Genomic DNA, 23,858 nt, shown 5'->3' on the forward strand with positions numbered 1-23,858 from the left:
AAGTTAATTTTACACAGAATTGATTTCAAATGCTGCTTTCTGTTGACTTTATGTTCTTGTTGCAGCAGGATATTTGTAGCTCAGTTGAGATATGCTTCTGTAGCTCCCCTAATTAAGGCCAATGAAACAGGGTTTACTGCAAACAATAGCTAAAATGGCACTCGGTAGAACACATAACTTCGGCAAGGCCCAACAGTCCTCTTGTGAAACCACAATTAAATTCACTACATTTGGACTTTCATTTGGATCTGCACCAAAATACACACACACGACTGAGATCAGTCCCCTAAACACGCTTATTGTTTTTATTAAGATCCATGAATTATTCTCTTGGATGTGAATGTCAATAAAACGAAATAACGTGAAAAGAAATGCTGGATCCTTCTCCTGATCTGGATCCACACTGAAATTGAATGGGGTCTTTCCTGACCCATACAACATCCTTCCACCAACGTCTGAAGTATTCTGTTCAGTAGTTTTTGCATAATCTTGTTTACAACTAATGACACCAACCAACAAACAAACAGAGAGGGGTGAAAACATAACCTCTGTTATGTCACCCTCTACGACACCCAATCCAGTTAAGTATAAACGTTAATAAAGCAATATTGAGATAACAAGTTTGAATGTTTATTGAGACCTGTGTTGCTCCTGCTCTTCTTGTTGCTCTTGGAGCTCCGTCTGGAGGAGGTGGTGACTGTGCTGTGTTCGCTGAGGGAGTCCTGAGCAGAGGAGGTACTTCCTGTGTTCTCGCTGCTGTCTCTCAGCATGCTCTCGTAGCCACTGCTGCCTCCACTGTGGTAAAACAGGGCCGTCTTCCCCATGGCCGGGGGGAGCTCACCGCTGAGCACACTGCTGTTAGTCAAAAATTAGATCACATTCAGTGGTATGTTCCAAAATAAAATCTATTTTTAGGCGGGACCAGAAGTATTGTTTGAAAAATTAAAGATGTTAAATTCCTCAATCAACTTGAGGTCCTACCTGTTGTCGCTGGCATGGCCGCTGCTGCATCGCTGAGGTTTTCTAGGGGCAGTGATCTTGCTGTAGGGAGAAGGCAGCGTTTGGACCACTGCTGCTTTCTCCTCACCCAGACCACCACCTCCACCACCTCCTGCCCCAGCTCCCCCTCCACTGAGTAAAATAAAAGCAAGTCAGGAATTACTAGAAACTGGATTTAAACACACTGGATTTGTGTCTAAAAGCTAGAAATTGTCACTTGCACATCATATAAATCAATACAATTATTTTACAAGACCTGAAACATAAAGTCAGCCTGACTCACCTTGCTCCTCCAACTCCTCTTTCCTCCCCAGGTTCAGTGCCTCCTCCCTGTGCATGATTCCTGGAACGGGAGCCTGCACTTCCTTGGAGGAGCTCTGAGATACGACCGTTGACGGCCCGCAGTGGGAGCTTGGCTGCCAGGCTTCCCCCTCGACTGCGGCTTAGAGACTGGGTAGACCAGGATCCAGGGGAGGGTCCCTGCTGCTGCAGAGGAGCCTGCACTGAGCTCTGAGGCTGAGGAAACAGGTAAAGGACTCAGTTGGACAGCAGAAGAAACCGTGGTCATGGTGAACTATTGAATTATGTGGAGTGAGTTGTTGATGAATGTGTTCTGTGTTTCTTCCTGTGTCAAATTTCAAGTGCCAACAGAAGAAGGTCCCAGAGTTGGTGCTAAAACTCACAATCACATTGTTCATATAGTTTGGCTAATTACCATAGTCATGTAGTTTAACAATGTTAAATGGGTAAACGTGTTAATTTACTGTTAAGAAGAATTCTTACTTTTCCAATAGGAGGAAGGCTGGAGCTGCGGCTGGTGGTTTGGCTTAAAGACTTGGTAGAGAAGCTCAGAGTCTTGGTGCTGGAGGCAGACAGACTCCTGGCTTTGGGACTACTGGTCATCAGCAGTTTATTGACAGCTGATAGTTTTGACTGGCCGCTGGTTTTGGCTGGTGACTGTGGAGTGCTGCTTGGACCAGGAATGCCACTGAAACCGGGGTTGGTCGTGTTTGCAGTGGGAGAAGAAACCGATCCAGCCCGGGTGAGACTGCGCCCTGTACGAGGCATGGTGCTGTCCCCCCTAACTCCTCCTCCTCCTCTCAGGCTCTCACCCCTCTCCAGGGAAAAGCAGTCATAATGGTGGGAACCAGTGTGGGAGGTGTGTGCCCGACCCAGTGAGTTGGTTCTGTTCGCAAGCTGTTCCAACTTGGCGCTGAAAAGTCTACTGCTGTCTATGCTGGAGCCTCGTTGTCTGGCGGCAGAAACCCCCACATCATCTACTGAGTTCCCAATCAGCGAGACTCCATGACTGGGTTGGTGGAGAGGGCTGGCCGCCCTGCTGCGCTGGTCAAGGCTGGACTTCCTTATCGGTGGAAGCGGTGGGATCCCACCCTTCCTGTGGGAGAAAAAGCCCTGTTTCCCAGTTGATCCCCGGCGGTCGAGTGTAGAGCGGGGACTACAGGGAGTTGAAGTTGTGACGCCAAGGTTGCGGTACTCGATTCCATTGTCTAAGCCATCGTGTCGGTTAAGACGGTGCCAGCCGCGGGGAAGACTGGAAGTACGGTGGATATCTGGGCTGTACATAGTGAGGCCCTCTCCATGGGCGACAACAGCGACCATCTCACAACCATCCACCACTCTCTTATTAAAGGAATCTGGAGATGACACAACCTCACCACCTGAGCTAGAGCTGCAATGATCCACACCTGGTTATGGAACAAGGAGAAAACATAGATTTAATATCAGAAATTCCCACAAATCTTTTACTTCAAATGCATCACTACTGATTCTCACCATCCTTGCAGAAGCCCTGGTGGTCTCCGGCCCCAGCTCCACCCTGACACTTTACATGATCTGCTTCACTTTTCTGTGGCTTCACTTCACACATAGACTCCCCGGACCTCCCCTCCTCCATGCCGCGCTTCAACCAGGGGTCGTCAAAGCTCATCTCACTGGAAATCGAAGCTAAAAGTGGTGCATTGAATTTGCTTGTATCTTTCATTAAGCCCGTCTTGGTAGGTGAGGAGAGCCGGGTTGGTTCTTGGATCATCATGGGTTTGACAGCCACATATTGGTGAATGCTCATTGTGGTCTTGAAAGGTGAGAGGCTACTGGGTCCTACCAGAATCTGAATGTTAGTTTTAGCCATGGAGGGCGGCAGTTTCCTCAGCCTGTCTTTGGTTCCTTTATCGCTGCCGTTCTCTTGCTGTACCACCTCTCCTTCCAGACTCCCTCTCCTTGGGCTGCCACAGCTTTCATAATCACCGAGCCCCTCGACTCCAGAGCTCTGGCTGGGATCAGAATCGGCTAAGGCCTCCCCTTGCTGGCTCTGAGACTGGCTGAAGCTGTGGAGAGACTGATCGGCATCACTGCCAATGCTCAGATCGCTCACCCAGGAGGACATGGGTGAACCACAGTTAGACATCACTGTGGCTAAGGCTTCACCTTCTATCCGTAACTTGGCCATTGCCACCTGAAATCCAAAAGAAAACAATGAAGGATTTAAGACCCAAACGCCAAATGAGTTACTGTAAATTCAAGTCAAAGTCAGTCACACTTACCTCTGCCATGGCAACAACCCCTGTAACCCCTGAGGTTACTGCCAGACTTGTAGGTAGGGGATATTTCTGCACAGCTCCATTCTCAGCAGCACCACTGATGAGGTTGAAGGGTTGAGAGCCTGAGGTTAGGGCAGTGACAGAGCCACATTCACTGTTGAAGCTGATGATGCTGGTTGGATGACAGGTCAGGCCCCCTGTTTCCATGAGAGCTGCAATGTCAGGGTCCTCCTGCCCTCCAGAAACCACAGTGTACACCAGTTCATCCTCCCCAAGTGAGAGAGGTGCAACTGTTCCCACACATAGAGCTGGCTCTGAGGCTACAGATGGAGGAGAGAGAAAAGAGATTTCTCAATTTCGCAGCTTTTCTTGGTGCTTACATGTGTTGAACGTCTTTTTCATCATAACTTTAAGGGCTTGAATGTGACTCATGATTTACTTATCCTTGTGTTAAAAATAGCTGTTTTACTGCAGCTCACCATCCTTGTGCGTGTCCATGGGTATAGGTGGTACATCATCGTCACAGAGTGTCTCAGCTGAGCCCAGGCTGGCAGACAGAGACGGTGTTGGCTCTCGGACTTGTGGGCTCATGCCCACCGGAGACGTTCTGTACAGAATGGACTCTGTGGAGGAACGGCCACTGTCTGCGGCCAAACTGTCTGCAGAATCACAAACACACATTTGGCATCGTAATCCATTTTCTTTTCCAAGTGAAGAATATGTGCACCTGCTGGTGCACTGGTAAATTTAGGAAATTACCAAATTGGCATCAGATAATGATACCAGGTTCAATCCCCCGTTATTATGGAGTTAAACTATGTAATATGCCATAGACTCTGCCATCATTGTTAAGATGTTAATATGAAACAACAATAAAATAATAATGTATATGATAAGTTACTTTTGTATAGACTGGACTAATGACTGAAATGATCTGGTACTTAGAGCACTATTTCAACCCTTGAAGCTAATTTTCAAAGGAGAGTATACGGTTTAAAATTTTAAGTGGGGGAAACGGAACTTAAACTTAAACGAAACAAAATTAGTTCAAAAAAGGAAAGACACCGGAAAATTGACAAATAGAAGTAAATAAAATAAAATGAAGATACATACTGTCGGACATCAGAGCCTCTGTGGCCTGGCCATCTTGAGCCAGAGTGTACGAGGACAGGGGGGGCGTTGCCGGCAACACACCCTTCTGAGTGTACACTTTGCACCGCTGTGATGGAGAGGACGGAGGCCTGAGGGAAGAAAATAGAATCAAACAACATGGAGTCTTTGTTTAATAGTCTACACGCAACTCTGCTTATGGTTTGATTAAGCTATAAAAGAAATATCAGGAAGAATTCTTGTGTTATTATTTCAAGGCTTTCCAAATGCGTCGGCCACCTATAGTCTGAGGTTTTGGTCAGGCTGGCGATGCCGAGGCGTGGTGATCCTAGAGCACGTGCCTTTCCCTCCGCGTTACCACCCACATTCAGAATCTCATGGCTGTAAAAGAGACAGACACCAAGGAAGACATCATGTCAGCTGAGATCAAATACATTCCAAACAGCAACAGCTAGAAAAAGTCTAAATTAACACTCTTGAGGCTCCACAGCACTGGGTCTATCCTCACCTCTCATGAAGTTGGGAGCCCTTGACCCTGTGCAGGGGGTTGGAGGTGATGCAGCTGCTTCCAGTGACACTCCTGGTACTAGTGACTATGGAGGAACCAGAAGTCTGAGCAAGGCTGTGGATCATTGTCTGGGCCAGTTCTGCCTCCTCCACCACCTCCTTGATCTCCTGCAGCTGCTGGTCATTGGTTCTCCTCCTGCAGACCGGTGCTGCTGAGGTGAAGGAGAACTGCACGGCATCTTCTACGGCACATGCAGAGCCTGGAGATGATGAACATTAACAGTGGTTAGATGTTGAATAACAAATACACATTTGGAAGCCTTCATAGACAGTTTTTGGTCCAGGTTATTAGAGTTTACAAGTACATGACACAGGGATACAATATTGATATACAGCATATGTATGAAATAAAAAGTGTTTACCTGTTGTGTCCTCTGTATCCAACATGGCAGCAGAGCCAGGAGCAGCAGGAGCTGTGGCTGGAACAGATGAAGATACACATGGCTCTTGTTTGGCACCTTGTTTGTTTGCTGGAACCTCTTCAAAGGGGAACTTTGCCACCTGAACGAAGGGTTAGAGTGATGGATGAAAAACAGCCAAACCTTGTTGTTCACATGACATTTACCACTGTTTGATTTGTACGGTGAGTATTTGCAGCGTGTTTTATATATTCGCTGCACTTGTGTTGTCAAACTGATGAAACATGTTTTCTCCATTTACATGTGTTGTGCAAAGAAGAAAATATTTTCCACGTATGTCACTTTAACTTCAAAATAAAAGCACACGGTTATCCAAGAGAACGTCACTGGTGATAGATGAGAATAAATCATCATAAGTCATTAACAATATGTGACATGTACAAAGTTAGAAATAGGGTTTTTTAAAATGCATTATTTGTAGACAAATGAAATATGCTTCTTTGAATTGAAAGAAAATTCCCACAGTGAACACAAGCTGTAAACAGCAATCATTTGTCCATTTGAATAAGGTCCTTTTTCTTTAACAATGTGTCAAACCTTCAATATACAATGTTATTGTTGTTATTACTGTGATTTCTCTGATTTGCATCCCAGTCTATGTTGTCATCTCTGTATATAGCTGTGGTTTTTCCTTGAATAATAGGACAGAAAATTACCTCCTCGCTCCCATCAATGCACTCCAGTCGCTCCTGCAGCTCGGCAAAGGTGTTGCACTTCAGGCACTCCGCTCCTTCTTCTGGGACGGGGGCCAACGGCTGCCCAAGCAGTGACTGAGAGGCCTGAGAGGGGCCACTGGGCTGCTCCTCCTGCTGACACTGCACCTGTCGGAGCAGAAATCACTCAGAGGTAAGTCTAATCTTTCTTCAGAACAAACTTCTGAATCGTCTGAACTGTAGTTGGTGCTGTAATTTACCTTGTTCTGGACTCCAGCTGTCTGACTTTGACTTTGTGTTTGAAGCTGCTCTGACGCTTTTCCTCGTAGCAGAGCGGGAATAATTGGGACAAACTCTGGCGGTCCCTCGTTGTCCGTCAGCTCTCTGTCCGACACCGCCGCTCCATTTGGGCCCACATAGATGACTGTGTCACAGGACTGTTCGCTGCTCGAATACTCATCAGGATCGCTGGATAGTCGCAGCAGTGGAAGGTCAGAGTCGGTGTCTCCACGGTGATGGAAAGGACGCAGATGGGTGGGACGCCGCATGCGGCCCTCTTCGCAGGAGCTCTCTCCTCCAGAGGAGCTGGAGGTGTACTGCTGCGGAGAGAGTGAAGACAGGGGAAGTGAGAGATAGAATATTCTCTATTTTTTTGATTTGCAGAGCCTTTAATTGACAGTTCACTCTGGAGAGAGATGGAAAAGACAGAGAAGAGAGAAAACAGGATGACGTCCAACATGTAACATACCACAGTGACCCACCAGATTTAAGACCTTTAATTTAATGAAAATCTGTTAAATTTAATGTAATTATTCCTATTTCTGTCACATACTGGCACATTAAGATTCCTCATGTCTTAAGGTTTCTCTGGCTGGAGCTTTATTCCCACTCGACCCCTTTTACGCCTGCTGAACAGTTTTGAAATAAGTGAGTATGCTCACTCTGGGCACATGTGGTTTTGATGGAAAAGGGAGAGGAGGTGACAAAATGTGTGGTGTCGAAATAAATTCAGCACAAACAAAGTATTTTTAACTTGTTGTTGGTCACGTTAAAACAAGATTTTCACATGAACCTCAGACATAATAGATTATGCAATGCAACGATAAGATTATGTGCAGGATGTGCATGTTTCATTATAAGCATGACATGGACACTGATTAAAAGGGAGTCAAGTGTCCATTTGTCAAAGTTATGTTACCTGTGACTGTCTCATGCATTTAATGTACTGAAGGTTTTAGTTTTAACAATTAAAATGAATGATCTCCCAATTTTAACGAAGCATCAAGGTTCGATCAAAACTCACCACGGTGACTTTAGTTTTCTTCTTTTTCATGCGGAGGACACGGGAAGCAATCTGAATGGTGGAGAGGGTTTCTGAGAAATCTCTGGGTGAGGCAGAGATGTGAGCAATCATGGTGGTCCGGCAGTTCATGTTGCCTAGCGACTCTCTTAGCAACATGGTCAGCTTGCTGTCCCTGGAAACGCACATACATTGAGACATGAGCACTGAAGATAGGTTGGAAAACGCACACAGTTTTTAGGACATGTGACAAAACCAATTGTTTTTCCGACACCCACAGTTGAGAGAGGATTATTAAAAGCTTGTTTACTGTGGTTGTAGTCTATGTCACAAGCTGACATATTTATATAAGGGAAGCTAAAAGATCCAAAAGGCAAAGTTGATGTTAACTATTGATTTTTTATTGATTAAAGCTGCGAGACGATATGAAAGGATGCTATTTCAGTCTAAAGCTCAAGAAGTCTTAGAAGAGGCACTCTGAATATTACAGTCTAATATTGGGAGATGATCTATCTCCCAAAGAGATTTTACGGCAGAAAAACTAGGCTGTGTGTTTAAGAAAAGACTTTCCTGGGTGGGCTACTGCAATCATTCATAACCTTGTGTGTTTGTGTGTGTGTGTGCGCATGCCTGAGGCCTTCAGGCTGACAGTGAGTACAGCTCCTCTGTGGCTCAATACCTCATGCTGCTGTCCCCCTTTTTCAAGAAACACAGCCTGCAGGCATGTCTCCTCACACGTATACATACATTCACAGGCACACACACACACACACACACACACACACACACACACACACACACAAACATACTCCTTTCTTGACCTCCTCTTTCTCATCGATGCTCCCCTCCTCTCTTCCCTCGTCGCCTTTTCTCAGTTTGCCGCCTCAGGCTTCAACAAACTCTCTCTCTCTCTCTCTCTCTCTCTCTCTCTCTCTCTCTCTATATATATATATCTCTCTCTCTCTCTCTCTCTCTCGATCCATCTCTATCTCTCTGTATTTCCCCCTGAGATTAATGTAGGTAAATTCATGACTCATGCAGGAGTCATTTGCATGTTAATTCAAGTGCTGATACCCTGCTGTTGGATTAGATCTCACACTTCTGCCTGTGGTAGAGTTATTACTAGAGTTCTATCAGGGAGGACTGCTGAATGTAACAAGATGCTCTCTTTTCAAACTAGGCTTGTACTATTGATGGCTGAACAAATAAACTACGACAATCGAGACATTTCTCTGACTGTGATTTTGGAGGATAGAAACTTTGAATGTGTCCTTGAGGAGACGTCGATCAAAAACTGTATGGAGCTTAATGACTGAAGGGAGAAAGAGAGAAATGGTCTGATTTTGGAAAAGGAGCATAGTGAGTCCCTGATGAGAAAGGTTGAATGTGTGAAGAGCCTTTAGTGTCGCTGAAACATGGGTCTTGCAAGATTGTGGGTAGTTTGGGATCACACTGAGATACTTGGATTCTTGCAGGAGCCATAATGTTGAGTTTGTGGTGACAGACAACTGTCGGCCTCTGCGGCAATGTACAAACCCAAGACGTGTCCAAACTTTTAGGGATCAGCTGGCATAAAGTCACCCGTTACCCAGCAACAGTCAGGCTAGGATTATGAGAACAGGATGAGACCCTAATCCCAAAGTACTGAAGCGCTGGAAGACAAGCTCAGCATGTAACTGTGATGAAATGAATGGAGAAGAGTTCTTGGAAGACATTTTTAGTTTTGTCATTGCTCCCAATGATGTTAGGTCACAGAAATATCTATAATGTTGCTTTGCTTTCTAGGGATGACAAAGTCTCTCCACTGAAATATCTTAAATCTACTAACTGGATCACCATAGAAATCTGTGCTAATAGACAGAGAACCAATTCTAATGATTTTGGTTGACGTAGTTGGTTTTCGGGAAATTTCTCAACAACTATGGGATGGATTGCAATTAAATTGAGCAAAAATATCCATCATACCTCAGGGATGAATCCTTCTGACTAAATTTGTGCATTTATTTCAGTACATCTACAAGATAGAAAAGCACCAATTTTTGTATAATGGTTTTCATATATCATTATGTCTGTTGGTGGACAGAATGAATTATAAAGTTGGGTGTGGTGCGACCCATGAGTACTGAATGTAATAATAACATATTCTTCATGGGGGTGGCTTGAGCCAATCCCAGCTGACATTAGTTCAGACACACAGAGAGACCCCAGGCACTAGGATTCAGACTGGGAGCCTTTCTGCTGTGAGGCGACAGTGCGAACCACCATATTCTTGTATCTACTGAATCATCCAATATATGACATCCGTTTATAAAACATGTCCATATCCCCTCACACTCTGACACCAGTCTTGAATGCCAAAGCAGACTCAGCATAGCTTTGCCCACAGCTTCAGTGTTGGTTGCAGCTTGTTTTGCAATGTAAATGCAAAAGCTGGTGATTAAATTAACCCAGCAAGGAGCAGAGCTCTACACAGCCTTAAGGAGAGAGGCAGAGCAAGGAGGAAGGAGGAAAGAAAAGAGGGATTAAATGAGGAGAAAGGAGAATGGGGACACACTGCTTGAGCATAATAAATGTTACCACATCAATTATGGTATCTTTCTACTGCGTATATTTTAATTTTCTACCCGCTTTACTGTTTACTTTGTCTCTGACTCTGTCTGTATATCTACATCTCTCCCCTCTTTTCTCTCCTTTGCTCTCGTTGCCAGTCACTTAACCAGCAAAATGAATGTGATGAATATGGAACAGCAGCTGTTGTTGTTTATAACATTAAGTCCCCAAAACCTGAAGCAGCTTATCTGTCATCCCTTTTCCTTTCCTCTTCTCCTGCTTTCCTCCTCTCCTCCTCTCCTCTCACATGCACACCTGCACACACCAGCTTACTTGTATGGGATGTGTTTGCTGCCGTTGACCAGGGCCAGGATGACATTGCCGAGGGCGGATAAAGAAAGGCACAGTGGGGCTGAGCTGGGTGAGGAGTTCTCCCTGCTCTTCCCACCTCCCGCTCCTCCAAGTACTTTGACGTCACAGCTGCCAAGGTCCAGCAGGTGGAGGCGACTGCGACCTCCGGACACTGGCAAAGTTAAAAAACAAGGGGCGTAGGAGAATAGATAAGGAAAGATAGAGGACAACAAGTCAAGCAAACATTCAAAATAAGACACATGTTCATATGATCTTTGTATTGATAACTGCAAGTTTAATTTACTGTAAAAATCCAGTTTAACTTTTAAAAGGTGTTCAGAGATCGGCTGACTCTTGATGCAACCTTTAGTCTGAATGATCAAATTAAACTGACAACACAGCTGCAGCAGCAGATGTAAACATTTCCTCGCAATAGTTATTTCATAATAGTTCACAATAGTTGTTTTATAAACCAGTAGGGAACTTAGAGAGCGGGTACCTCCACCGAAGCACAACAGTCACCATATGAAACCACATTTAAATTCACTGGATCCAGATAAAAAATTTGATCTGCACCAAATTGCTCGTAAATATCAGTGTCTAACACATACCTAACTTTTTTCATCAAGACCCATTCATTATTCTCTAAGAAACCAAAAAACATGTTCCAAAACGCTCATTTCAGAAAGTGCAAAATAATTCCTCCATTCGCCCTCTGATCTGGATGCGCTCCAAAATTGTATGGGTTCTTTGCTGACCTATACCACATCCTTCCACCAAGTTTTGTGGTAATCCGTCCAGTAGATTTTGCCTAATTCTGGCTAAATAACTCACAAAACAAAAAAGAAAAAGAAAAACATAATCTCCTTGGCAATAACCAAGTAATCATTAACGTTACAGTATACTGTATATAAAATACTTTTACAAGTCAACAATCTGCCATCAATAAACAGTAAATAAGTTCATCATTCTTACATTGTTCTTTTGAACACAGCCCCCTCAATATAGTCATTTGTATAATGTGCTGAATTAATCCGAAATACGTGTGACAACATTGACTAAGGTTACAGCTGGAGTTGTGTCAGTAGCAACATACTGGGAATCACAGTTCTGTAAAGATTAAGACAAACTGTAATTACAGGTGTCAGCGACCATAGCTGCAGACATATTGTAAAAGCAGTGTCTGTTCCCACATTGGTTTGTTTATGTCTTTTATATACATCCACACTGCCTGTATGTGATATCCCTGCCTCTCTTTCTCCCATACTTACTCTACTCTCTCTCACAGTCACACAAACACACACACACACACACACACACACACACACACACACACACACACACACACACACACACACACACACACACACACACACACACACACACACACACACTGTATGCACTAACAATAATTATTATCAATGATATTTTCATCAGACATCTGTCACAGCCTGTCTTTGTCAAACACACAAAGAAACCCACACCACTCCTACATTATCACTTGGTTATTTGTACAGACATGAGTGAATGTGTGATGTGACTGTGAATTAATCCAAACACAGAATCTCTATAAGGATCATACAGTGTGTGATGGGTATGTCTACAACTCTGTCATGAATTCTGATGCTTATGTTCCTTGTTTATCCATATTGACTACAGGTGAATGGATTGATCTGTCACTCATTATTGTTTACATCCACTCTTTGCTGCTTTGAGGCAATGTATTAATAGCAGCAGCATGTTAGTGATTATTACAGCAGCTAAAGTGTGATATGATAACAACAGTGTTAAGTGTTGTATCTGCAGCAGTAGAACTGCAGTAGCCCGGACAGTTAATTGTTGTTGTTATCAGTAATAACAGTAATGAGGGTAATGACAGTGTTTAAACAAACAGTACTTACTCCCTCCTTTTCCTGTCTTTTCCATACGATACTGGTATATGTGTAATGTAAACAGCATGTGTGAGTTCCTGTGCTCTTCCTCCGTGGTGTTGGGGTGTTGCCTGCTGTGACGAGCTGCTATGGCGGCGTCCAGAAACCAGGCTGCCTTCTCTGGGGTCGGAGCACGCAGTTCGGACTGGTTCTGGAGCTGGGAAGAAAAAGAAAGACATCTTAACTCAAGGGTCTCAAGATATGTCCAGCGATGATAATATTGTATTATTTGTGTATAGGTATAGGAGAAAGCGATGGAGGGAGAAAGAGAGAGAGAGAGAGCGAGAGAGAGAGAGAGAGAGAGAGAGAGAGAGAGGGAGAGAGGGAGAGAGAAGATGAGACGATGTGTGTGTGTGTGTGTGTGTGCGCTTGTACAGCTATCTTTGTGAGGACCAGTTTGAGCCTACACTCAACGGACTAAGGAAATTTGGGGAAAGTGAGGACCCTTTAATGGACTGGGTTAAGACTTGGTTTTAGGGTTAGGGTTAGAATAGGTTCAGGTTAGGTTAAGGGTTAGGGTTAGGGTTACGGTTAGGCATTTAGTTTGGATGGTTAGGTTTAGGGTAAGGGGCTAGGGAATACATTATGCCAATGAGTGTCCTCACTAAGACAGCTGTACAAACGAGTGTGTGTGTGTGTGTGTGTGTGTGTGTGTGTGTGTGTGTGTGTGTGTGTGTGTGTGTGTGTGTGTGTGTGTGTGTGGTACTGCAGGCTATCATTACTGATGAGATTATGTCAGATTAGTTAAGGATTACACAGATGTGCTTGTATCAAACCCTGTAATCCTATAAGCATATACAATAGCCCCCACACACACACACATACACACACATTATGATGATGATAGTGATTAGAAGGTCGTGTAAGGAGCCTTTTGTTGTCTAAAAAAATGCTCATACATGTGGATCATTAAGCCATCAGTAAATTCCAAATTAAATATGCTGACACTATTTGGAAGAGTTCAGGTTACTCGTCCTTTTATTTTGCACTTGAAACAGTTTTTTCTTTGATCCTGACTCAGCAAGTCAGACTGAATAAGCTTTAGTTTTTCGACCTGGTATTTTAATAAATTCTTCATGCAGTTTTGGATAAAACAACCCTAATAACACATGAATCTCTTAAACTTAATCTGCTGCTCCAGTGTGTGTGTGTGTGTGTGTGTGTGTGTGTGTGTGTGTGTGCGTGTGTGCGTGCGTGCGTGCGTGCGTGCCTGTATAGTAGCTAAGACAACAGAGAACTGCCTGAAGCTAAAAAGACAAAGGTAAAGTATAACAATACAAAGCCTGAGGCTGTTCATATAAACACTCAGAATTGAATTTGTTTCAGCCACATTACATAAACGAAGGTAACCATCAGCTGCAATATATTTAAATGTGTGTGTGTGTGTGTGTGTGTGTGTGTGTGTGTGTGTGTGTGTGTGTGTGTGTGTGTGTGTGTGTGTGTGTGTGTGTGTGTGTGTGTGTGTGTGTTCACCTGCATGCCACATATGGGGTCCTCACACAGGTACACTCCAGGTGACTGTCCATCCTGTAAACTGCCTGTGGCCACTTCAGACAGCAAGTCCTTGAGGTTCTCCTCTTTTCCCCAAACCTACACACACATGGACACAAAATGTACAATGTCTCCTAAATTGATTTATGTTTAAATGTGCTTAGACCAGTCATACAGGCAATGCTTATTAAAGAGCAATGATTACATGTGATGGCAACAGTTAAACTTCTACAGAAATTAATCTCATGATGACACTACTCTATTAGCGCTATAGTCTTCAAAAGGAGACAGGCAGTATTCTCCTCTCTTCATTGTCTGTATCAGTAATAGCACCAGTTCAACTCTGCCAGGAACGTTTCAAATCAAAGTCTCATTGGAGGCACTGACCTCGACTGCAGAGACACGAACAGAGAAGCGTGCTCCTGTCTTCTCCTTTCTCTCATTGATGAGTTTAAAGAGCCAGGAGATGGCACAGGGGATTATACCCAGAGTCTGAAGAGAGTCGTCGCGACCAATCATTGTGTAGGATTTACCTGGAAGAGACCAAACAAAGTTCATCAGAAAAGAGCATATAAAAAAAAAAAGACTTGCAGGAAGTCAAAGCACTTTGTGTGAATAGATCAGTGTGTGATGTGTTTGAACATGTATATGCACATGGAGCATCCAGATATGTCCCTGTGAGTCCCAAGATGATGATCTACACACACACACGCACACGCACGCGCAGACACGCACGCGCAGACACGCACGCGCACACACACACACACACACACACACACACACACACACACACACACACACACATACACCTGCTCTGATTGCCAGCAGTTGGAGATCAAACACACATCGACACAAAGCCATATGTCACACGTAACAATCACAACCGACTCAAACACTTATGCAGAAATAGAGGACATCAAAAGCCAGACTGCTGTGATGCAGGCTGGAGAAATGTGCGTGATTTGTTCTGAGATGGGGACGGAGGGAAGGTTGTCAGCTGCACTATAATTCTACATTGTTCTCCCTCAGTGTTCCCTGGAGCGCCGAGACGTACTGTGAGAACAGAGGTACATTTCATGATTTGCCGCAAAAAACATTCTACAAACAGGATGTGAATTATTAAACACAATCAAGCAAGAGGGCTGTGTTTAGACAGAACAGGTTTATACCATTATAGTAGTGTTTATATTATGTTGAAACATCCTCTAAAGCATGAGGTCCACATTGTTCTACACAGAGACATAAAATGTTGTAAAAATGCTTAATGTGGCGAATGGTGATATTAAAAGAACTTGTTTAAAGCAACACTGGGTCATTTACTTTGATTTAACTGTTTTCAAGTGGGTTTCTTTGTGTTTTACAAGTCAGATGGACTCACCCAGTTCTAATGGCTCGATGAAGTATCACTACCACAACTGCAGAGCATTTTAACAACCCTCCTCCCTCTGTTTTTTTCTCCCTCTTGGGCTCATCTCTATGTGAGAAGGTCTTAAATTACACATCTCTGGGAGTATATGTCGAGTTCTGCAGTGTTTCCTTCTCTTCTGGCTACCACGGGCTGTCAAGACACCACTGACTAACACCACATTGCAACACAGTGTCCGCATCAGGCAATAAAGCTGTGTGTGTGTGTCCGTGTCTCTGTGGTTGATGTATATTCCCAGTAATTGGTCTCATCAAACAGAACTGCCGATACTGTCAGAGAGAAAGTGATCGGAGTGAGAATGTGAGCAGCATTGTATCATGAGTTCAAAGACATGAGCTCACACGAGGCTACACGCACACAAACACACACACACACACTCATCATTCCTAAAAGATGATCCGTTCAAGGCCTGTAATTCAATTACAGATATAAAAAAACGTCAGACACGATTTAAAGCCAGAGGATTCAATTACGTCCCTCAAGTTCATCCATTTATTTCAGGATCATTTGGGCTTTTATTAAATTTTCCCACTCAATGAAAAACTTGTTACTCTTTGTGAATGAGTGCATGTGTGTGTGTCTGAGTGTGTGTGTGTGTGTGTGTGTGTGTGTGTGTGTGTGTGTGTGTGTGAGTACTGTCTCGTCCCACATTTGTGTCTACAGCCAAGGGCCACAGAACCAAAGATAATTGCTTATGTGTTACTCTCCCAATTTTAATTAGAAAAAAAGTTAATGCTGTAATAATGCAGCCTTATTAAGACCCATGGCTCAAGGTGCAGCTATATCACACAGAATGATCTCAGCCATTAAACTGAAACCAGGAAGGTCAGGACCACTACACAGCATTAATATGACAGTAAAATTGATTGAAACAGCAAATTGTCTATGATGGATTTCTCCATTATGTAAAAGCTTTAGCACCACTAAGACTCAACTGTATCATCCGACACAATTGGACTCGGTCTGTTTGGGGGGGCGTGTGAGGCATGATGTTTCCAGTCATATTATACAGTATGAATCATTTTCAATGTGTCAATATTTGACAGCTCAGTGAAAACACATGGACATGGTGATATGAACATATTTACTATTATGTTTGCATATGTATCAGAGAGAGGGGAAACAAATCTACATTTATTAGAATTTGTGGGAGGGGGAGTGAATAGTTTTCGTCTCTGTATGTTGTTCCTGCATTATACTGGTGACCTCCAGGGTGCACAAAACCTCTCACCCAATGTCAGCTGGGATTGGCTTCAGCTCCCCCTCGACCCTCGAAGGATAAGCGGTATAGCTAATGGATGGGTATTTATGTCTTCTTCTGCCTATTGTGTCTGTTGTAGTTTGGTGCACTCAGGGTGTTCCTGTACAATGATTAAGATTATTACCGACATTATGGACGTGCTTACTTTTATAGCTTTTTGAATGTCTTCTTTTTTCAGGTAGTACCGAGCATGGAGTGTACAGCAGAGAGAGGATAGAAAACAAGGAGAAAGACGGGTGGAGAATGAAAGTAAAGGTCCCCAGCCAGGCATTGCAGTTCATGAGGGCAAATTGAAATTATGATCTATACTTTAATGTGTGTTTCTGAAATGCTACCTGTCTAAAATCTGACTGATCACAAATTAGGGGTGCTTGTGGCTCAGGAAGTGGGGTGGGTCGTCCACTAACCAGAAGGTCAGTGGTTCGATCCCCAGCTCCTCTATTCTGAATGCAAAAATGTCCTTGGGCAAGACACTGAACTAAGCAGCTGCAGTGTGTGAGTAATGTGTGATAGAGAAGGTGCAGTGTATAGAGGTGCTGTATGAATGTGTGTGTGAATGGATGAATGTGGCTTGAAAAGTGTGGTGCAAAGTCACCAAAAATGACCCCCTAAAAATACAATTATCAGCTCTAACTGAGTACAGCCTCATGAGATTGACCAAAACTATTACACATTTATAATTTGATTACTTTCCAGATTTGGCCAAGGACCATCTCCCTGAAGTACAGTGGTTTGCATGTTGGTTTACACATAAACTGTCATGACTGTTTGATCCAGTAGAAACAGAGCTCCCTGTTGAACTGCAGCATTTTAAATCTCTGCCAGCAGTTCAAGGGGACTTGGAAACTCCAACTGGATATATGGAGATCACACGCTGAGTAGGATAATGCTGTTTGAATGTACAGGGATGAACACAACAGGGGTTGAAGAACATGTTGGTGTCAATGTGTGTGTGTGGTGGGTCTTTGTGTCACTGCATGTGTATGGGTTCAGACGTGTTGCAGTGAGCAGCGAGAGGTCCTGACCCTTTTTAAGACAGCTTCTCTAAAAACCCAGCTTCAGAGGGATTAGTGAGAGAGCAAGAAGAAGACAGAAACACAGACAGAGCGGAGTGAGAATGCTTTCAGCTTCAGCAGACACTAATCCTCCTCTTTCTCTCTCTGATAGATGAGGGCCAGCGGAGAGACAGCCAAGTGAAAGACTGACAACACTGGCGGTCAGACAGACACGCTGAAGATGATTCACAAGCTGCACGCGCTCTGATGTTCCCAGCCCGTGTGCATGTGTGTGTGTGAGCGTTACCCAGCTTGGAGTGTCCAAAGCAGAAGACACAGCCATCTGCTCCATTCACCACCGACTGAATCACCTCGGCAACCGTTCCCGCACACACCTCCGCCTAGCAACAGGCAGATAGAGAGAAAGAGAGAGAAGTGAAGAGATATGTAGGAAGAGGGTAAATAAAACATCTATGATCCATTCGAGAACTGGTGCAGTGGTTTTGCCTCAATCATTTAAAAATCTTACGGCAGCAGTGAGATACTGATTGTTAAGTTCAACTTGACTCTATTCTAAGGTCTTTACATTTGACTCACGCAGGGTTTAGGCAGGCATCAATTTAAGACTTTTTAAGACCATAATGCATAAAACTTAAGACCTATGTAAAGTGCGACAGATAGGAACGTATATAAAGTCCCAGAATTACACATTTGCTCTTATTTGAAGATACAGTGAAGTAGCGAAGTAGAGAATATATCTCTCGAAACGCCAAGTTATCTCTCAAACTACAGGCAGAGACAGTAAGTATCCATCGTCTTTCCTACAGCCAAACTGAGTGTCCTAAAATAAATTACGATCAGCATATTTGTAGACAAACCTTGTGGTCACATCAGATACTTGATAATTATTATCTATTTTTGTTGACTTTCTACTAGGTGCAGTCTTTTCATATTTAGCATGCAGACATAAGCATGGTATCAGTCTTCTCACCTAACTGTCTGCAAGAAATTGCATATTCCCCAAAATGTTAAACTATTCATTTCAATACTGGTTTCATTTAGATATAAGTGCCAACAACGGACAGTTTGTTGATGCTTTTTTAGCCAAATGAGAAATATTGAAGCTGGCAGAAACAGGGATGTAATTTAAGCCTGTAACTTTCTTTATATACATTGCTGTTGTTTATATAATGTCATGAAATCTTCCTATCAAAATCACATCCAATGTCTTCTTTTAGATCGTATCTCTTACCTGTGATGCATCAGGAGGGAACGCAGCATCAAACGTGAACATCTTTGGCGGGACCTGATTGGCTGCTGCTTTCTTCTGGGAAGCGGCGCTTGGCGTCTGATTGGCTGCCGGGTCCATTATGGCGATTTGTTTCTTCCTGGGATCCACTTTGAGGAAAGAGCTGGACTCGGCTGCATCCAACTGAGACACTGGGCACACCCGCACCATCACTTTCACCTGAAGGTAAGAAAAGACAAACTACTTTAGAAATCAGTGGCATAAGACTGTAGTCAACCGGCACAGGACACACGTACATTCACAAATGCAAACAGCTCTTCGGCTAAAAGTTTTAGCCAAGCTGGGCAAGACTGACTTTTTTACGATGACTTGTCCATCAAACAATATGCAGTATTTCTCATTAGTTATCTAAGACTGTGGCTTTTACACTTCTCATAACACAGGAGATCTATAACTTTAAGTTTTGCTCCATTGCTGCATTGTATCGCTGTGTGCAGCGATATTTGCAGCACTAATAGCCGCATGCTTGCTTGAGCTGTTGCGTGCAATGTCCCTAAAGTTGTTACCGTCCATGCAGACAGTCAGACCTCATATTTTCAACTGCAGTTGTGCACATATCCGGACATACGTGTCATGCAATGCAGTCCTCTCTCTCACATGAGAACTTGTTTTTGACTCTTGAGTTTGTGTAGACGTCGGCCAGAATCTGTTGTGTGTGAGAGCGACCTTTGTGCGTGTGCACCCAGCTTTCACCATAGCTTGAATTATGTCTGTGGGAAACGCTCTTCATCAAGTTTATGGCTGTGGTCATGCTGGTAACCTATTTCTTCCTCACTTTGGGATGAAATTTGTTTTTTGTGAGGGAACAGTCCCATCTTCAAACTTGATATTTCTACAGGATTGTTGCTTGAAGGCATTTGAACCTATCTGCACATTACCTGTGACAAGACTCCCAAAGATCCCCAACATTCAGCTTTATACATCTTACACAAGTACATACACACTCTTTCTCTCTCATCACCTTATTCACCCAAAGTGCTTCTCCCTCCCTCCTCCCATCTACTAACACCCGTCACTCTTTCGTTATCTCTCTCTGCCTCTATCCTAAATCCCTTCTTCTCCCTCTCCTCACCCACCCTCTCTCTCTACCTTCAGCTCTCTGCCACACATCAAAAGCCTGAAGTGCAGGAATCCTGTTTTAGCCCTTTCTCCTCCACTTCCTTTCCTCCCACTCCTGTCACAAAGTGTTAGCAGCCACAATTTACCGCTTGACAGCTGCTGTTGTTTTCTTTGATATCGGAGGAAGCAAAACGCTGCGTCATCACATCTGAGTGCGCTACAGAACATTTTAACACATAAACAACTCTTTTTCCTGTCAGTTAAAGATGTGTTAAAGTTTGAAGTATTTTCCAGCAGTTATTATCTCTCTCTCTCTTACTCTGCTGCATTAGCTTATCTTCCAAACTCTCGCCCATTTGATCTCTCACTGCCTGTATCCCTGATTCAGTCCATCTGTCAGGTGCCTCCGCATTATCCAGAAGATTTATACCAGGTTTTACCCTCTGACAATTCAGAGAATAGCTTAGGTGAAGTAAATGATTGGCACAGAGTGTCCGGTACTGTGAGTGATTTATGATTCAGTCTTTACTGCAACTGTCTCGGGGAGCGATCTGAGCCGCCCTGATCATCAAACATATTTAATAGTTACACTGGGACACTGGGTGGATTCTAAAGTGTATGGGGATAGTAATAAAATATCTGAGTCTATTTACTTTTAAGAGTTATGCTCTATTTTGAAGACTTGCACTCTGTCAGCCTTAACGTCCTTTTACACTTTTGCACATCTCCCCTCTAACTTCAATGCCACAGTTGCCATGTGATGTTCCTGTGTTGTTATCTTGAAATATGTACGAATTACTGCCTGTCTCATATTATTTATTCCAGTATTGATCCAATTCTTCAGATGCAGTAAAATGCAAAAAGTGAAACAAAGAATTTTAGGTATTTGATACCTAAAATATTTGATAGTGAAGCTGCTACATTTTGGAAAATCATTGTTAGCTATGTGGAATGTACAAATCTCTGTCTGTCTATATGTGGCTTACATATCTTAAGAACAGTTTATCTTATCTTCTTCACACTTGGCATGTGTATTGTCGTGGACCCAAGGAAGTGTAGTGTCAAATTTGGTGCAATTTGGACACGTGGTACATTCAATATCAATAAACATTGTACAAAAAGGTGACTAGCAGCGTAGTCTGGGACAGCGTGTTCATGACAATGGACATGTTCGCGACAACGACAACCTTCCTCCAGTGTGGTGGTTGAGTTAAGCTTCACTGAACTTTGAATAAACAGGTGAACAGCTCTTTGTGTCTGAGTCCAGCAGCCGGTCTTTACTTGCTTGAGCTCAATAACTTCAGGTCACTTTTACAGTTTCAGAAACACAGCTGTAACCAGCATCACCCCAGGCCAAACTATAAGTGGTAATCTAACACTGTGATCAGGTAAATGTAAATCAAAAAACAAGCAGGATCAAAGCCATGAAATCATATTTAGTTATGTAAAATGTAAAGACAAGAATGCAACCAGCTCAGCTTCTATAGTTGCCTCTCTAACATGAATGATGGCCATAGTGTGAAATCTGTTTCAGTGGAAGTTCATGGTAAATTAGGTCCAGCTTTGAAAACTGACAGCACAAAATGTACAGACGTTTTTTGGATAGAGAGCTTAAGGCACGACTTAAGTGAAGGGCTGAATGTCTCACAAACAGCAAAGCAGCTGACAGTATAGAACGTACAGACTGACAGGCAGAAGATTTGCAGTTTCTCATCCTTACATTCTTATGACTTCACAGAAATTCCACTAACGCATCATTAGTTTTGGCCATGGTGAGACTCTGGGTCTCATTTGGAGAGAAGTTGTGGTCCTCGGTCCCAAAATGACACACTATGGACCACATGCCCAACTTTAAATGAGGGTATCTGTATGTACCCTGCATTTCCCATTGTATACTGGGATAGATAAAGGATAAGTGTGGTATAGAGGGTAAAAAAGATGGAGGGATACATAGATGGAGGGATGGATGTGAACGACTAAAAGTCACATCTATTAAGAGATTAGGACCCAGCAGGAAAATCTCAGTTACTCTACATGAAATTACTAATTGTGTGTTAATTCGACCGCAGTGGGCATTCAGGGTCATACTAAAAAGTCTGTGAAATCTATTTTTATGAGTTTCCAACCATGTGCTACCTTAACAATAGATTTATTTCACGAGGGCACAGAGGAGCAGGTTAGATGAAAAGACTGTGTTTATGTGGCTCCTAAGAGAGGAGGAGAGAGAGGAGGAGAGATCTTTTTTTCTTTTTGTGCTTGTTAGCACAGATGAATCATCGTCTGAAGTGTGATTCCACACATGCGCCTCCAGTTAAACACCACCATGGGATTACCAATCGTACAGTAATCCCAAAACACTCCAAACCCCACTGCGCTCCGAGGATTCGCAGGATGAAAAAGGACTGTGAGTATATGTTTATTTACATACAGATCCATTAGCTGCCAACAAGGATGTGATCAGAAATAAAAATGTGTGAAAGGAAGAAAGATGATAAAAAATAAAAGTCTTTGGTTTATGTAATGTCTGTCAAATGCTGCAAATACAGTGCAAACTTTGAGTCACAGTTTATTTCTACAGTATAAAGGATTCTTTTTTATCGTCCACTACTTAACTGTGCTTCTAGATAACATAAACAACATAATTGCAAATGTAAAACAAGAAACCAAATTATCTGTCCTTTTTGGTACAAAACAATTGCTACTAATTATTTTATTTCCATTTTACAACCAGAACAAGGTCATGTCATCCTGAATGAACTCACCTAAAATGATAAGTGAAAAAAGCGTAAAAGCCTACTGGTAATATACTGACAAGTAATGAGCACAAAGACAAATATCATACTAATAGCTCTTATTGTGTTGCTGTTTATATTCATATTTCTCTCTCTTTCTCTCTCACAGAACACATTAACAGTCTTTCCTTTGGTTGCATCATCCAATGGCTATGGGCCATTTAGGAGAGTTGATTCAATAAATTGTATGAGTGAGTGAGTGTGCATGAGAGTGTTTGTGTTGAAGCCTTTGTCAGATGGAGATAATTACACGTGTGTAAATATAAAAGTGGGTCTATCGATGAGGACGTGAGATAAACTGAGATGCCCCTGGAATACAATAAACCTGTGACCTCTGTGACCCAGGAAATCTAAGACACTAAGCTTCACTGGCAGGTCAAGAGTTTGTGTTGAAAACAATCCCATACCTCTACACACACACACCCACACACACACACCATTCTGTGCTACGCCCTCTCCTGACCCCAATAAAAGAGCCCATCACATCAGTAAGAGCCTGCAGGGAAGGATTTCACCACTGCACGCTTTACAAGGCATAACTCATAAAGTCTTCCCCCCTGAGAGCTAATTTCTTCGTTTTGTCAGGTAAGAGGGTTACTGGTGATTGTGTATGTGTGTGATGAGAAATAACGCTACAATGCCGTTCCTTGTCCAGCCTCCTAAATATTAAAGGCGCATGTGAAAAGGCAAGACTTGACCTCCATTAGCCTTTTATCTTCAAACTGTCAAAGCATTGTGGTGATGATCACCAAACAATATCAGGGAAACTGATATGTCAGCAAAATCAGAGCCACTGTGTGTCGTGTCATTGTTCTGAACGAGGGAGTTTCAATGTAAGCAGCAGAATCTACATTGCTGAACTGCATTTAAACAAACCATTGCAGTGTCTGTTCTAAATCTGCCTGTTTGCTTTACTCTGTGATTTCCCACAGTCCATTTCTATCTACATCCCTCTCTTCTCTTCTTTTACCTTCTCTAATTGTTCCCTCCACCCTCCTCTCTTTCACAACACATACTGTATAGACCTCTCCCTTCTTCTGTCTCGTTCTGTTTGACAGAAATTGCTCGACATCACTGTCTGCTCCAT

The 23,858-nt window shown here is 43.1% G+C and overlaps 1 protein-coding gene across 1 annotated transcript in view; it reads right to left on the minus strand.

The window, feature by feature from the left end:
• Positions 1-23,858, minus strand: part of kif26ba (kinesin family member 26Ba) — an 81,639-nt gene that overhangs the window by 8,868 nt on the left and 48,913 nt on the right. Inside the window, exons 6-25 of the mRNA XM_035171662.2 lie at positions 18,864-19,079; positions 17,919-18,012; positions 14,317-14,462; positions 13,912-14,028; positions 12,409-12,595; positions 10,490-10,679; positions 7,610-7,781; positions 6,567-6,905; positions 6,310-6,474; positions 5,597-5,735; positions 5,176-5,434; positions 4,947-5,048; positions 4,671-4,798; positions 4,037-4,216; positions 3,561-3,877; positions 2,794-3,472; positions 1,783-2,705; positions 1,283-1,515; positions 982-1,131; positions 641-855 (exon numbers count right to left, since the gene is read on the minus strand). Of these exons, the coding sequence (XP_035027553.1) occupies positions 641-855; positions 982-1,131; positions 1,283-1,515; positions 1,783-2,705; positions 2,794-3,472; positions 3,561-3,877; positions 4,037-4,216; positions 4,671-4,798; positions 4,947-5,048; positions 5,176-5,434; positions 5,597-5,735; positions 6,310-6,474; positions 6,567-6,905; positions 7,610-7,781; positions 10,490-10,679; positions 12,409-12,595; positions 13,912-14,028; positions 14,317-14,462; positions 17,919-18,012; positions 18,864-19,079 (4,951 nt within the window). The remainder of the gene's footprint in view (positions 1-640; positions 856-981; positions 1,132-1,282; positions 1,516-1,782; positions 2,706-2,793; positions 3,473-3,560; positions 3,878-4,036; positions 4,217-4,670; positions 4,799-4,946; positions 5,049-5,175; positions 5,435-5,596; positions 5,736-6,309; positions 6,475-6,566; positions 6,906-7,609; positions 7,782-10,489; positions 10,680-12,408; positions 12,596-13,911; positions 14,029-14,316; positions 14,463-17,918; positions 18,013-18,863; positions 19,080-23,858) is intronic.

The sequence above is a fragment of the Hippoglossus stenolepis genome, chromosome 1 (genome assembly GCF_022539355.2).
Source record: "Hippoglossus stenolepis isolate QCI-W04-F060 chromosome 1, HSTE1.2, whole genome shotgun sequence".
NCBI lineage: Eukaryota > Metazoa > Chordata > Actinopteri > Pleuronectiformes > Pleuronectidae > Hippoglossus > Hippoglossus stenolepis.